This window comes from Euprymna scolopes, chromosome 33, assembly GCF_053919585.1.
Source record: "Euprymna scolopes isolate OS-2025 chromosome 33, ASM5391958v1, whole genome shotgun sequence".
NCBI classification, from domain to species: domain Eukaryota; kingdom Metazoa; phylum Mollusca; class Cephalopoda; order Sepiida; family Sepiolidae; genus Euprymna; species Euprymna scolopes.
In genome coordinates, this window is record NC_136514.1 from 56,868,363 (window position 1) to 56,884,182 (window position 15,820).

At 29.6% G+C, this 15,820-nt stretch overlaps 1 protein-coding gene across 2 annotated transcripts in view; it reads right to left on the bottom strand.

Moving 5' to 3' along the window:
* Positions 1-6,445: 6,445 nt before the first annotated feature.
* Positions 6,446-15,820, bottom strand: part of LOC145258229 (exocyst complex component 7-like) — a 79,159-nt gene continuing 69,784 nt past the window's right edge. For both annotated transcript variants that reach the window (XM_080116182.1, XM_080116183.1), the window contains 4 exons: positions 13,769-13,864; positions 8,245-8,326; positions 7,155-7,196; positions 6,446-6,706 (listed from right to left, as the gene is read on the bottom strand). In XM_080116182.1, the coding sequence (XP_079972308.1) occupies positions 6,470-6,706; positions 7,155-7,196; positions 8,245-8,326; positions 13,769-13,864 (457 nt within the window). In that variant the 3' untranslated portion in view covers positions 6,446-6,469. The remainder of the gene's footprint in view (positions 6,707-7,154; positions 7,197-8,244; positions 8,327-13,768; positions 13,865-15,820) is intronic.

Sequence of the window (15,820 nt, forward strand, 5' to 3'; positions counted from 1 at the left end):
TGTTTCATCAGCCATGGCCATGGATTTAATAAGGTTTTTTGTTTGAAATTCCATACAGATTTCAAAGTCTGATAAAATGCACCTGAAAAAGATCAGGTTTTGCATCAGCTGAAATGTGAGAATAACATCCAAAATAAGATGCTAATTCCAATAATTCATACTAGTAGGACCTGTGCCAATTCCACAGGGGAATCATTCATATGTAATACATTGATGTTGGCATTCTTTAGATATTCAGTGTAAATGGAGATGCTCTGGTATTATTGTAGCTGTTTTGTTAAAACAGGGATGCCCGGCGTAGCCAGGTCGTAAAGTACGCTTAAATATGATATTTTAATTCTTGCAGATTTCGTATATATCATTATAGAGTTAATGTTCTATCGATTTTTATATTTTATAAAGTTGCAATTTCAAAAATAAAAAAAATATCTATATGACTTGGGTTCATCAGCTTGAATCGAAACCGAATCCCAGCTTATGGATATCTCTCTCTCTCTATATATATATATATATATATATAAAACTTTATTTCCTTCAGCTATAATCGAAACCAAAACACAAAACTTATGGAGAATTCTTGATAAATTATTTTTAAAAAAATAGATTATTGAAGTGCCATTAGCTAAAACCAAAACCAAAACTTATGAGGAATTCTTCGTAAAATTATTATAAAAAAATTAAAAAACTTGAGTGCCATCAGCTATAATCAAAACTGCATCCAAAACTTATGAAGAATTCTTGGTAAAATTATTTATTACAAGAAATGGAAGTTCAAAACAATTTAACCCTTATCCCCGAGTGGCCATTGGGCCTTGATAAGTGGTGAACTCCATGTAAAAAAAATAATTAAATGACCCAGATGTAAGCCTGACACAGAAAATAACACACACGCTATCATATTAATATATAAATTCTCACTTGTGACATAGTTTCCGTTACAAACAGAACACCTTTATTATATTAAATATACTGAAAATTGGATTTTGAGTTTTGTCAGGAAATTGCTTTTATTTTACTCTAAGTAATATATGACATTGTCTTAACCTTTGACCTCCAAACTAATGTTTTCTAGGGTATCCATTCCAGTGTGAAAGGATAAGGAATAATAATTAAGTTAAAACATGACAGGATCTTTATTTTTTCATTTATTGTAATAAAAGCATGGATAATCTTAGGCTATTGTTTTAATGTCTTAACAAATGTGCACAAAAGTGAGAAAAGAAAATGTTTTTCTATAAAAAGAGAAACTGAAAAAGAAAAAGAAAAACAAAATAGCGAAAACGAAAAGGAGAAAGAAAGGAAAAAAAAAAGAGAAAAATGAAAGGAAGAAAAAGACAAATGGAAGAAAAGAGTAAAAATTAAAAAAAAAACAAAACAATCAAATGAAAATAATGAAATGAAATGAAATGAAAAATATGAAAAAAAAAAGAAAAAAACTTAAAAAACAAAAAAAAACTAAGGAGTGAGAAAATGAAAAAGGTGTAATGAAGAAAAAAAAAAAGACAAAAAATATATAACAGAAGGTTGAAGAAAAAAAATAACATGAAAAACAAAAACAAAAATTAACAAGTTTATGTTGGATTTTGTCATGCACAAAATAGTGAAAAAATCTTTTTTGAAAAGAAATAATTAAGAAATAATGTTTTTGTACCGAAAACAGCTCATCATTCATTTTCACTAATCATCCGTCTTTTTTGTTTTTCTTTCACACCAAAAGAATCCTCATTAAAGGGGACGTAATCAAAATCACATTTTCTTTTCTTTTTTTTTCTTAAAACTTTTCTAATTTTAATGAAATAAAATTCTCTCTTTCTTTTACATTCTTTCTTTCTCAATGTTTGTAAATTTTAATTCAATATCACATTTAACGTTTTTTGTTCAGTTTTAAATACATTTTTTTTTTTTTTGCAAGTTTTTTTTTTTTTTTTTGCTTTTTTATTCTCTCACTCTTTCTTGGAATGATTTCCTTGCATTATAAAACGGGCAAGATTTGAAGAAAAAAAATGATAAATTTTAAAAAGTCTTGGTGCTTATTTTATATTGAAATATGGCAATTCAAAATAAAACAGGAAAGCTTATGAATATACTAAAACTTCAAATTAATTTACTATTCAGACTTCACAAACCAGATTATCTCCTTTCTAATACGAAGAAACCATGTGGTATCGTTGAGAGTTGACTATAAATAGCAAATTCATTCATTAAATTTAGCACTTCTTCATTATAATAGTGAAATTTGAAAAACAGAATTTCAAGTAAAAACAATCCTATCTACTTAATTGCCATGTCAAATTTAGTAACATATCAAAAAATTAGAAAAACCACTAAGATAGAAAATTAATTATTAATGAAAATGGTTTTCGAAATAACTTTCATAACTAGCACGCTGCCCAGCATTGCTCGGTCATAATAAACACATAAATATATTTTAATTTATGCAGATTTCATATTTATTATTATAGAGCCAATTCTCTATTGATTATTTTATGGTACCCAATATATAGTAGTGATTTCAAAAGTTTTAAAAAGAAATACGACTTGGGCGCCATCAGCTAGAATCGAAACCAAAGCATTTAGCTATCAGATAAGTATTGTATATAAACATTTATGTATTAGTTACGACATTGAATCCGACGATTCTTTATGGTAAAATTATGCAGGCATCTTATCTAGATTTAAATGTGATATTATATATATATATATATATATATATGAATGAATGACAAAAATCTATATCCCAAAGTTCATAACGTTGACCATCTAATAATTTATTCCTTTAATTCAGCTGAAATTTAAAATTCTTGACAGTATCTGTTTCGTAGTGCAAAATCAATCACTTAATTATTATATTATATCAACTAGTGTATCTATTTTGCCCTTAACTCATCAGAAGAAATAGCAACAATCAATCCGTCATTTTGTTGTGATTGTTGTAATCCGTGTTGCCAATTCATCGTGATTATTGCTATTTCTTCTGATGAGTTAAGGACAAAATAGATTTACTAGTTGATATAATAATTAAGGGATTGATTTTGTGCTACGGAACAGATACTGTCAAGAACTGTAAATGTCAACTAAATTAAAGGAATAAAATATAAGATGATCAACATCATGAACTTTGGAATATAGACTTTTGTCATTCATTCACTATATTGCTCTGTAATTACATGAGCTTCTTAAATAAGGAAAGATATATATTATAAGGAATTATATATATCCACAGAAATATACATACATATATATATATATATATATATATATATAGTAAGTTATAAAATATATATGGCGATTAAGCTACACTGAATATTCCGCATTACATCCACTCTAGGACTTTTCAGGCTTAGGTGCATAAGAGTCCTAGAGTGAATGAAATGCGGAATATTCAGTGTAGCTTAATCGCCATATATATTTTATAACTTACTAACTAGCTCTACCTATGTATTGAGCACTTTTGAAGTAAATACTTAAAGTTTACGCATAAATTTATACTTTCGTATATTAATTTTATGTGAGTAAATGAAGTGCTTATTGGGAAGTAATATACAAATTACCATTAATGTATGAAGCGATGCTCTTTGTGTAAAAAATTGAGCTTAGGTATTTGGACAATGTCAAAACATTGTTAATTCACTGCCCGCATAGCAGCAGCCAAATACCGCAACAGTTAGAAGCCCCGACTGTCATATGAACTGTCGGGTTTCGATCCTGTCTTGAGGTAGTTGCCTGTCTAGCTACACTGATGAGCTGTGAAACAGCGAAATAGTACTGTATGCGGATGACTATATATAAGAAGCAAGCAAGGACAGCTGGATAGTCCATAGAGTTTTATAATTATTAAGATTAAACAGCATCAAATCAGGGGCAGTAACTCAGTCCGTCTTGTTAAAATTAATAGCGAATATCACTCAATCATCTATTTGTTAAAGTATGTTTTATGTAATAATGCAATAATATTAAACTAATTATGACATGATAATTAAGTAGATAACATTGTTTTTTAATGAAAACTCAATTTTTTAGCTGTCAGATTTTGCTATTATAATGAAGAAGAACCTAAAATTCTATTTGCTTATTTTCCCTAATGTTTTTTTTTTATATTGCTAAATAAGTACACCTATAAGTTTTCCTGTTATTTTATTTTGAATCGCCATCTTTCGCATGCACATCTTTATATATATTTATGAAGAGTATAAAGTTGACTGCAAGTTTACATTTGGCAGCCTCATAACACTCATTTCTCTTTTTTTTTTGCTCCTCACATTCCATGAGCAAAATTCCTGACAAAGGGAGAATTGCTTTTTTTCTCAGTTAGAAACTTATGTAATGAATATGAATACATTCGAGCTCCTCCTCACACGAATATGATTGACTGGTGTAAGTTATAAATATGGACAGGTAGAGCAGCCTAAGAGAGACTTTGAAAGATATGTCAAAAACATGTTCCCAGCTACGACTACAGACACCCGTTCATTAAGTCAACTTACCATATTATATTATTTGACTACTGTAGCCAAGATTACTCAGTGATTTCAAACAATTATATCCCTTTCCGGAAATCTATTCATACAATATTTATCATTGGCTTTTTTTTTTTTTTTTTTTTTAAGATCCTTTTTGGATAGCTTCATGCTTTGTCAGGAATGATTTTCACAAAATAAAAAATGTACAAATTTAAATAAGCACCAAAATTTTTTTCTTAAAGATATTTGGGTACAAATGCAGAATAGTAATTTCAGAATTTAACAAAGATTCCAGAGTTTCACAGACAAATTACAGAATTTACCAAAACATGCAGAATATAAATTGTGGAAACAAATATTTGGTAAACCCGACCCTTCCGCTAGTTTTTGTAGATTTCAGATTTGTACCAACTTTCAGATAAAGGATATCATCTACCTTCTTGCTCAAAATTGCTTCCTTAGCTTCTTTTAATATTCCATAAATATGTCAAATCATTGGGTTTCGTCTTCCATTTATAACCCCCACCCAAAAAAAAAAAAAAAAAAAAGGCACTGGAACTCAAACATTAATCCTAAGTCCAGGTGGTAACAAACTCTCACCCTTCAAAACAAAACTCCAAAGAATAATAAATATTTTTATAAATTATCAGTCTCTCTTTACCACTTGCATCCGCTCCATCAAAATCAAATAAAAATATTTTCCTCTTCTATGTAAAAATAAATAAATAGTGTTAAAAAAGTATATAACTATGAATTGCTTTTTAAAAATAATATAAATATAATTGTTTAGAAAAAATAATACAAATAAATTGTTTTAAAAAATAATAAATAAATAAAAAAAAATAATATAAATATAAATAAATTGTTTAAAAAAGTTTGGTACTTCTATATTATATAAACAAAAAAAAAAAAATTACATTTGAAGTAAAACAAATGGTACCCACATAACTCATTTTTGATAAAGTTTGCATATAGAATGAATTTTATCTGACATTTTGAATTCCGTTCATCAAGTGACATAAGCAACAGAACTTAATTATCTCCCCTATCAACTTATTTCTTTTTTAGTATGTGTCATACAGTGATTCCACTTCCTTTCACAAATTTCTTTTTTCATTAATAATTATTTTTCTGCCTTATTGTTTTTTGTAATTTTTGGATATGTTACTATTTGTGACCTGACAATTATGCAGGTACCATTTGTTTCCCTTGAAATTCAATATTTTTTTGTTTTATATAATATAGAAGCACCAAAAATTCTGTTTGTTGAGCTTTCGGCTAGCTATGTATGTGCTGACTCATACATCTTTGTAAGTAATGAAATTCGTTCATGACTATTCTGCACAAGCTCCGAGATTAAAATTTTTTAGTTTTTAAGGAAATACATTTAAAAACAATATTAAAAAGTTTGGTTCTTCAGCAGAATTCCCTCAATATTAAAAAACAAAAACCTAAACCGCTATAATGTATGTAACCGTGATGGAACAAAATATTATATTCCAAAAATCACATAAACTAATCAAGTAGTTATATTTTTATAAAGAAAAGCAAGCAATTAATGGGAAATCATAGGCATTACAACATAAATCTAGAAATCTGAATTATTGCAAAATTATCTTCCTTTGTTTCTTGCATTTTTTTTTTTTTTAATGGCAAGCAAGACAGTCACACCTTAGATAATCATAAAATTTGATTTTCTTATTTAAAAATAAAACTACTTGATCAATTTATGTGATTTTTGAAATATGATATTTTTGTTTCATCACTGGTACGGACATTATACAGATTTTTCTGTATTTTTGTTTTTTAACATCAGGTGAATTTTGGACAAGAACCAAAATTTTATTTTTCATTTCCTTAAAAATCTATTTTGTTTATTTCTTTAATCAACAAATTTTTTTTTTACCCAATTTAACAAATCAAAAAAAAAAAAAAAATAACAAAAGAGGAACAGGAAAAAGAGAGAGAGAGAGAGAGAGAACATATATGATCCAAGTAAATATATTTATCTAGGCAGAAGCATCAAAGAATTTATCGATCATCCGTCCAACATCGTCCATGCTATATTTTATGTACTTGTCTGGATTCTTTGTGAAATTCAATCGTGTATATTTGTCATGGAACATTTGATACATTGGCAAAATGTAATTTTTGTTTTCTTGCTTAAGCGATTGTCTCAGCTCCAGATCAGGGATAGCATAGCTCTTCTGGATTCGGAAGATTTCTTCAATTTCTTTGTTGAATCCCTAAACATCAAACAAGAGAAACATCAGATTAGGACATGATTTATTAAAATGTACAAAAATTAATTCACAATATTTATTGTGATGAAATAGGAGTGCATTTGTATAGGAAAATATGTTTGTATAAATAAAAAGAATTTTATGAAAAAAAAAAAAAATATGTATTAATATTTGGATATTTGCTGTTTTCTTACCATAAAATAATTGGCAGCTAAATATTATCTAAATCAATAAAACCAATGTCATTTTTTAATTGTATTTACAATTGAACTGTGTTAGTCGATGGGAATATATGTAAATTTGGAATAATTCATTTGAAAATTGGTAAAGTTGGAACTTTTTCATCTTTGTAACATCAGATTAATCACCATCTGCTGATCGAACAATCAAGGAACACCTCAGTATATTATTATTTAGCGATAGTGATTAAGAAATGGATTTTCAAACTCACTGTGAATTTATCTTTGATGTTTTGCCTCTCTTTATCTTTTAACTGTAAAGAAAAAAAGAAAAGATTGTTTTGTTATTGAAAGGAGATAAAAATGGAAGATAAAAGTCAGTGCATAGCAAATAGTAAGAGAGATAAGAAAAACATGTATGGTCCTCTGGAGGTCCAAAACAAATATTAGGTACTTATTCAGAACCTGACACAATTTTGCATCTGCATCTTCCGACAAGTCACAGTAATCAGCTGGAAGATGTTCATGTGATTAGACAATCAGCAATCAGCAACTAAGAAATTTCAATGAAATTGCAAAAGTCATTGCAACAAGAATCTATTTTTTAAATGAATTAAAACACATTGTGTGAAATAGGACCCCTTCAAAGATTTAGCAAAGACAAATATCCACAGAAAACGTTTTGAAACAAAAAACCTGGAACCAGAAATGGATAGGTAGTTGAGCTGTCAACTCAACTCAACTACTTACCCCATTTCCGGTTCCATTTTATGAGATTTTTTGAAAAAGAAATTATATTCTCGAAATATCAAAAACTTCCACCACCCTGGTTATCTCAAACAGTAAGTCAATTTTACTAATTTGCATTTGTGATTGATCTGGAAAATAAATGGATATACAAAGATATAAAAACAAACTTTACAAGACCCTCTTTTGTTTGTCCATATCACATCATTTTAACCCCTGGTTCCATTTATTATTATAGTCTTCTTATGCTCCTTCACATTTACTTAATATATATATATTTTTTTGAAGAATTCAAAGGAATGAGCTTAGTATAATTGCAAACAATAACTTCCCTATAATCTGTTTTGGTGGGTAAAGGATAATGTCTCCACTTTAAAAGTTTTAATCAGAATAAATATTTTCAGAAAAAAAATTCTGAAGCAAAATAAAATATATTCATGTCAATAGCATAGTGGAAGAGAAAAACAAAAAGAAATCGGCTAGTCTGAATCAAATATCAATATGTCAAACAGATTATTTTAATTTGATTTTGAAAATCCAATAGGATAACTTTATATATTAGAACATCAAGTGTTTGTAACTTGTTTCTGGAGTTTTTTCAAGAAAATGGCTTACCTTAGCTAGTTCTGGATGTTGAGCTCTTTGGACAGAGATTGGTTTGTGGACTTCTAAGATGTAATGGAGAACACGGCTCCAACTGCAAGAACAAATCAAGAGAGACAAGATGAAAAAAAACTGCTTCTATAAAACTAGCTGGATTTGCCGGATCACTATCGCTTGACAAAATTTGTTGTAAACACAAAACAAAATCATTCTCATTTATTTGTATAAACAAACATTATAACAAACATTAATGTTTTTGGTAATTTTGATAAAAATTCAACTTTTAAATGTTACTGTAAAGAAATAAAATTTGCCTTTTCACTTGCAATTTAAAATAGATTACAACTTGTACAAATCAAATTGCTTCCTCTAAAAAAAAAACAAAAACAAAAAACATTTGAATGTAAATGCTAAATATTTATCCAAGAAATAAAAAATTGCAAAACAGAATTATTTGTTATATTAAAATAAAAACAATGTTTAAATTTAAAAAACAATAACAAATAATAGTTAATTAATAAATGGTTTCGTTATATTAGCCACAAAACTCTGGATTTATCAAGCACTTGTTCAGGCAATCCTTCTCTATAGCTAGTAGTGCTCAGCTTATAATGTCATTGCTGAATTCTGCAGATCTGTTGCCATCATTTTATCTCTAATACCTAAATTGAGACGTAATGCAGAATCATTCCCATGAACCAATCTCTTTTTAAAAAGAGACTTCTCTGGTTCAACAACGCTGCTCACTGCTCCAGAACCACTCCAAGATTGGCAAAAATGTCTGAGAGGCTAGCTAAAGACGTGGTTACACACCATCAAAACTGATGTCAAACATAACTCCAGTTACAGGTCTACAGTGTTCATCTTTGGTTCTGTGATTGGCTGTTTATCTTAGCGGCTGCGGACCATTGTGCATGATTTGCATTCATCCGGGACGCTCTGTGCTCTACGGAGACAGCTCAAACCATCTTAGATGAATATCACCTCAAGTCAAATCAATAAAATGTACTTTTTCATAACAATATGGAAATTAGTTAACCTTGGGATTGATATCGTATATATATATATATATATATATATATATATAAAATAATGCATCTATTGTGCAAAGTTGAATTAATTTGAAACAGTGTTTTGACTTTACTGTTAGTTCAAAGTGGATTCAACTTTCACATGTATTCATTTATAAGGACAAAGTAAGATAACATGTTTCTAGTTTTACCTTAAGAAATACGCGTGGCCTAATAGTTGATAGTTTGAAAATATTGTTCGAAGGAAGCAGATTTCCATCTAAGAACAATGATTAAACATTTTGTATTTAAAAGTAAAGTAACTCTTTACTTTTTGTCTTGCTTGATCAAAAGCTGGAAAATTGTCTGCGATACCACTATACAAAGATTCTTATGAAAAAAACTGACCTGCTCAACTATTGTCTAACCAGTCTTCTCCCTCTTTTTCGCTAAAATTTTTGTGTTATTAATCAATCAAATGCTAGTCCAGCATCTCGTCAAAGCTAATCTCTCTGATTAACAATATCGATTTAGGCAAACCTGTTCTACTGCAGATATTTTAGCAGTCATCTCTGACCGCAAATAAAATTCACTGAATAAGGTATAAGAGAAAGTAGAGTGGTTAACTTTGATATATTCAAAGCGTACAAGGTTTAGCACGAAAGGCTTCTAATGAAAATTAAATCATACAGTATTACTGGATGAATGCTAAATATAATTAGATCCTTCTTAGACGAGGAGAAAATCAATAGACATACATTTAAACAATATGATATTAATGCGGCAGTACCTCAAGGGTCACTCTTCGGACCTTTATTATTCCTGATATTCATAAATGGATAAAATTGTATTCAAGATGGGTGAATTTGCTGATGACATAAAGCTCTAAAATGGACATAAGGGAAAAATAAATGTACACGTATCTAAGGAAATGGCAGAAACATCAGAAAGCGGCCTTCAGTCTGTAGTGGAATGTAGCCATAAATGGATTGTAACATTTAATGATACCAAAACTAAGCTTCTTTTCTTTAACAACTAGCCTGGGTCCCCGGCATTGCCCGGGTGTTTGTAGGTATATGTTGAGCAAAAAAAAAAAAAAAGTTGTAGTTGGCAGACAGTCTCAAACCTGTAACGCAAAAGCGGAAAAGAAAGTGGAGGTGTGTATAAAGGTGTTGGTTGAGCAAAAAAAAAAAAAAGTGGTAGTAGGCAGGCAGGCTTGAACCCGTACCGTGAAGGAGGAGAAAAAAAAAAAAAAAACGTGTTAGCTGTTGTATCCATCGCCAAACCGGAAATGACATAGGTTTTAATTAAGGCTAGACAATCAAAAAGAAGCGATGACTTTCGAAAATATTGGCGAAAAAACCGACCTCTCCCTGTAGAAAAGTGCCCAGTTGAGGGTGAAGGAATTAATGTTTTTGGCCAATATTTTTTATATTTGTCGTCCAAAGTTTCAAGCTTCAAAATGATACCGATCTTGTGAAAATCTGTCGCCTCTGTCGAAAGTTTTTGATTTAAACAGACAGGTGAGATTTATATCATAGACTAGCGGGGGGGGGGGGGTTGCCAGAGTGTTTGGAGGTGTGTGTGGTTGTTAATGAAAACCTAAGAATAAGCGAAGTAAAAAAAAAACAAAAAAAAACAGAAAAATATCGAAAAAAAAAAACACAAAAAAACTAATATAAGGCAAACGAACGATGTTAAATGTAAAATTCGAAAAAACAAAAACAGAAAAACGAATGTTAAAACTGCTTTAAAAAATCTGAAAAAAAAAAAAAAAAAAAAAAAAAAAAACACATGTGAAAAATGGCTTAAATAAGCCTGTTTCGATATTAAAATTTAAAAAATCGGTGGGTACCCGGGTGTTTTGGGGTGTGTGTGGTCGGGTGGGGGTGTTAATGAAAACCTAAAAATAAGCGAAGTAAAAAAAACCCCAGAAAAACGAACGTTACGTGAAAAATGGCTTAAACAACCCTGCTTCAATATTTAAATTTAAAAAAAATCGAAAAAAAAAAGAAAAAAAGACATCTCACACCATGATTCGAACCCAAAACGTTTATATAATGACCCAACGCTCTAACCAACTGAGCTAACACAACGTACATGAAATTTAGTCAGTTCTTCAACTATTTAAACTAAATCAGGTCATGACGTCATCTGACGCATGCGTAGAACCGATCTCGTCATGAGAGGACGGTTTTTGTTGATGTTATAATAGGTCCTCATTATGAATTAATTCTTTCTCAATTGCATATATATATAATCCTATTCGTTGATCTATACAGAAGCATTTTCATCCAAATTATTTCTTCATATTTGTGCCTAACCATTCACAAAGATCATTTCATTTCAAATTAAAAATGGGTTGTTTTGTTTTAAAGTATATCAACCCTTTTTAGGTTATTTATTGCTGAATCAATTTTGGTAAAAGTTTTTATGCTTCCAATATTTATTAAGTTTGATTTGGTTGTTTTGTAGAGGAAAATTATTGTTTTTGTTTTTGACTATGCACAACATGATTGAGTTTTGCAAAGAGAAAGGAAAAAACAATAGCATTAATGTTTGGTGCATTTTAAGTCAGGAACCCAGAATCTTTAGAGAGCCTGTAGCACTAACATTAAAAATAGGCATAATGCAATAGTTGACAGTTAGAAAAAATAAAATTATCAAGCAGAGGTGAAACTTTAACATCTAGTTTTATTTTACCCTGCTGCATTCCCGCATTATTAACTATTGTTCTGTAATTAGAACAACAACAACAACTAATTCTGTAATTAGAACAACAAGTAATGAACATTTAAATAGTTTTATTATTTCATAACTTTTAGTGAGCATCCACATAGAGATGAGTATTGGCGAAAGATTTTATTTATCTTATTAACAAACACTAGAAGGAAGATACTATTTATAGGATTATTTTTTAAAATAATTTTTCTATATAGTAAATTTAAGAAAGTGAAAGAAATTAGAAAAATAACAAAAATATGTATTATTTCAATAGCCCCCATCCCCTTATATGGAATACACTTGAAAAACTTGAGAACACACACATCTCAGTCAAATAAAAAATGCTGATTATAATATTGGTTATCCGAAAGAGATGTTGTCTGCTGATGATTTAGTACTCGCCTATAAAACAATGGATAATTTACTTGTTAAGTTGAAGACTCAGAGGAATGCTACGGAAAGTAAAAGACTGAGAGTAAATGTTACCAAAAGCAACTGATGATCAATGATTGAAGTGCTGGAAAGTTCACCAAAAAGAGGAAAATTTTCTACTCCGTTTGTAAGAAGAGACTCGAATGCAATTTAATTTTTTGTTGTACTTGTAAGCATACGAGATACGAGAAATGCAGTGGAATTACTGGCAAGTTGAGAGAGGATGGTTTGGTTGTTTTGTTTTACGGCATATCAACCCTTTTTGGGTTATTTAATACCAAAATCCAGTTATTTTGGAAATAGTATTCATGTTGTGTCCAGTTATTTTTGTAGAAGATTTTTATTCTTCAAGCTCTTTGTATCTTCAATCGCTAGTTTGTAGTGTTTGGTTTGGCTGTTTTATAGTGGATTTTATCGTTTTTGTTCCCTGCCCTGCAGAACATGAACGAGTTTTGCAATGGGAGAGGAAAAAGGATTATAGTATTAATGTTTGGTATATTTTAAGTCAGAAAGTGGGGGAGATAGATAGAGAAAGGAGAAATGGGAAGATGGAAAAGGAAGAAAAGGTGGGTTGTTGTTGTTTTTGATTTTGCACAGCATAATTAAGTTTTGCAAAAAGAAGAAGAAAAACAAACAGCATCAATGTTGGATGCATTTCTTCTCAGGAAGCCAATATCTTCAGACAGCCTGATCTGATAGCACTAGAAGTTGAGAGAGGATAACCAATTTGTGTGCAAGAAGTGTAAGATAATGGAGCTGGATGAGAACTCAGATTGCGAGAAAGTATATTTGGATAGTGAGGCTATTGAGATTATCAAGACGTTTTGTTACCTTGGTGATAAAATTAGAGCACATAGTGGAGCAGATGCGAGTGTGATAGTAAGAATTAGGAGTGGATAAAGTAAATTCAGGCCAAGCATTACCAGTGAGGATTGAAGACATGTGTTGTATAGAGATAAATGGTATGAGAATAATACAATGAATCGTAATGTGAATTTTAAAAACAGGCTTAGATCTGATGACCTCAGAGGAAGATTAAATCTGAACAGCATAGTTAGATGTGTGCAGAACGAGAATACTTTGAGGATATAGTCATATTAAAAGAATGGATGAGTGTTCTTGGATTAGTAGATGCAATATAGTTGAGGTTGCAGGTTCAATTCATGAGGAAAGATCAAGGAATTCAATTTCTCAAAGCCATTCGATACATACTAGCATGTAAAACAGACATTAAATCGATAATGATAATGATGATTAAATAATATACTGCACGAGTTAATCTAAAAGATGCTGTTTGGTCAATAAATACAAAAATACTTCAAAGATTCAACGGAAAAATTTAGTCAAATAAAGCATTTTGACATTTTTACCTTTGTGAATAATTTTTCTTGTGTTCATTAATTTTTTCATCATAATAAGCTTCAACATCCTTATTCCATAAATGAATGAAGTCCAGAAGACCAGATCTAAAAAGAACAAAAGTAGTTTCGATAACATATCACACTTTATGCATGCAGATAAAAGAAAAGTACATCACTACATGCATATACAATCTATATAGATGCAAGTAGATTATTGGAACATAGTATATATAAAATATAGACATCGTAAAAAGACTTTGACAAAATAAAAAAAAAAATAGCCGATAAAAGAAAAAGTAGAAAATTGTTCGGTGGTGTGAGTTCCGTTATAGAAGCATTGATTTAATTTGAATAAAATAAAATACACATCAGGTGCGCTTGAAAGCCAAATTACAATGCAATATTACGAAAATAAACAAATATTTTACTTGTTTGAAATTTATAATTTAAATATATTTCGGAGTTAAACTCCATCCTCAGTATTTTGTACATCATTTTTTTCTTTTTCTTTCTTGCCATGTTGTAAATTTGGAGAAAGAATAGTCAGTTAGTAAAGATCTGCACGTTGTCTTTCAACATCATTAACATCAGGTGTGTGAGTTCCATTATAGACGTGTTGATTTAATTGGAATAAAATCAATTAAATTTGAATTTAAATTTAATTGAAATAAAATCAATTTAATTTGAATGAAATCAATTAAATCAACACTTCTCTAATGAAACTCACACTCTTGACGTTAATCTTGCGTAGCCAATGCACCATTCTGACATTTCAAAATACAACCGCTGAGAGACAATGCGCGGATCTTTACTAACTGACTTTTTTTTCTCCAACTTTACAACATGGCAAGAAAGAAGAAGAAAAAAAAAAAAAGCTGTACAAAATACTGAGGATGAAGTTTGACTCCGAAATATATTTAAATTATAAATTTCAAATAAGTAAAATATTTGTTTATTTTTGTAATATTGTGTTGTAATTTGGCTTTCAAGCGCACCTGATGTGTATTTTATTTTATAGAAAATTGGGCGCTTATACAATTTAGTCAAGAAATTAAAAAATGAAAATATTGAAAAAAAAAAACGTTATATTGTACGTACTCGTTATAGTCTGAAGTTCTCCGAAAAAAAAATTCACTTAATTTCATCAAGTAGTTTTTATTTTACAGCAAAAAAACAATTTGTTATGATACCGATCAAAAAGTTCGATTTTTAGGAAGAAAAGCTAATAAAGATGGGGAGGGAGTGTCGGCGCTTTAACTGGAGTTATCTCCCTTTGGCGTGTTCAACAAATTTCGTAATGGCTGACTTTAACGCGCTCTCATAAAAACGTGTTTTTTTGCTGTAAAATAAAAACTACTCGATCAAATTAAATGAAATTTTTTTTCAGAGATCTTCAGTCCAAAACAAATATGTACAATATAACCTTTTTTCGATATTTTTATTTTTTTTATGTCTTTACTAAACTGTACAAGTACCGAAAATTGTTTTCGCCTTGTGTCATGAGTTTTAATATGTATTAAGTTTCAATAGAAATTTGGAGAAAAGTGCCCGATTAAAATTTTAAATTTGGGTAATAAGGGCTTAAGGGCTATTTTCAACATTAAAAATGACACTTTCTAGAATCTCGATGAGCAAGTCAAAATCAAATTATTTAAACAATAAAAGTGTAACAATACACTCTTTTTTTAACAAAGCCTGTTTAAAAACATCTGAAGAAATTTGAATTTTTATATTTTCAAGTATCAACAGAAAATTTAATGCATGTTTAGAATTACACTTATTTAAGGTAAAATACAGAAAAATCTTTAATATACATGCTCGTCACGGAATGAAGATGTCATATTTCAAAGATTGCGTGGGTTTAGCAAATAACTTTTCTATTTGACTGGTCAACGAAAATATTTAGTTGTCCAAGGTCAACTAAAGATTTGTCTGTAGAGCCCTGTCCCCTGAACAGGAAGTAATCAAGGGTAATCTCCCCTGAACAGGAAGTAACCAGTGGTGATCTCCCCTGATGGCTATATATATATATATATATATATATATATATATATATATATA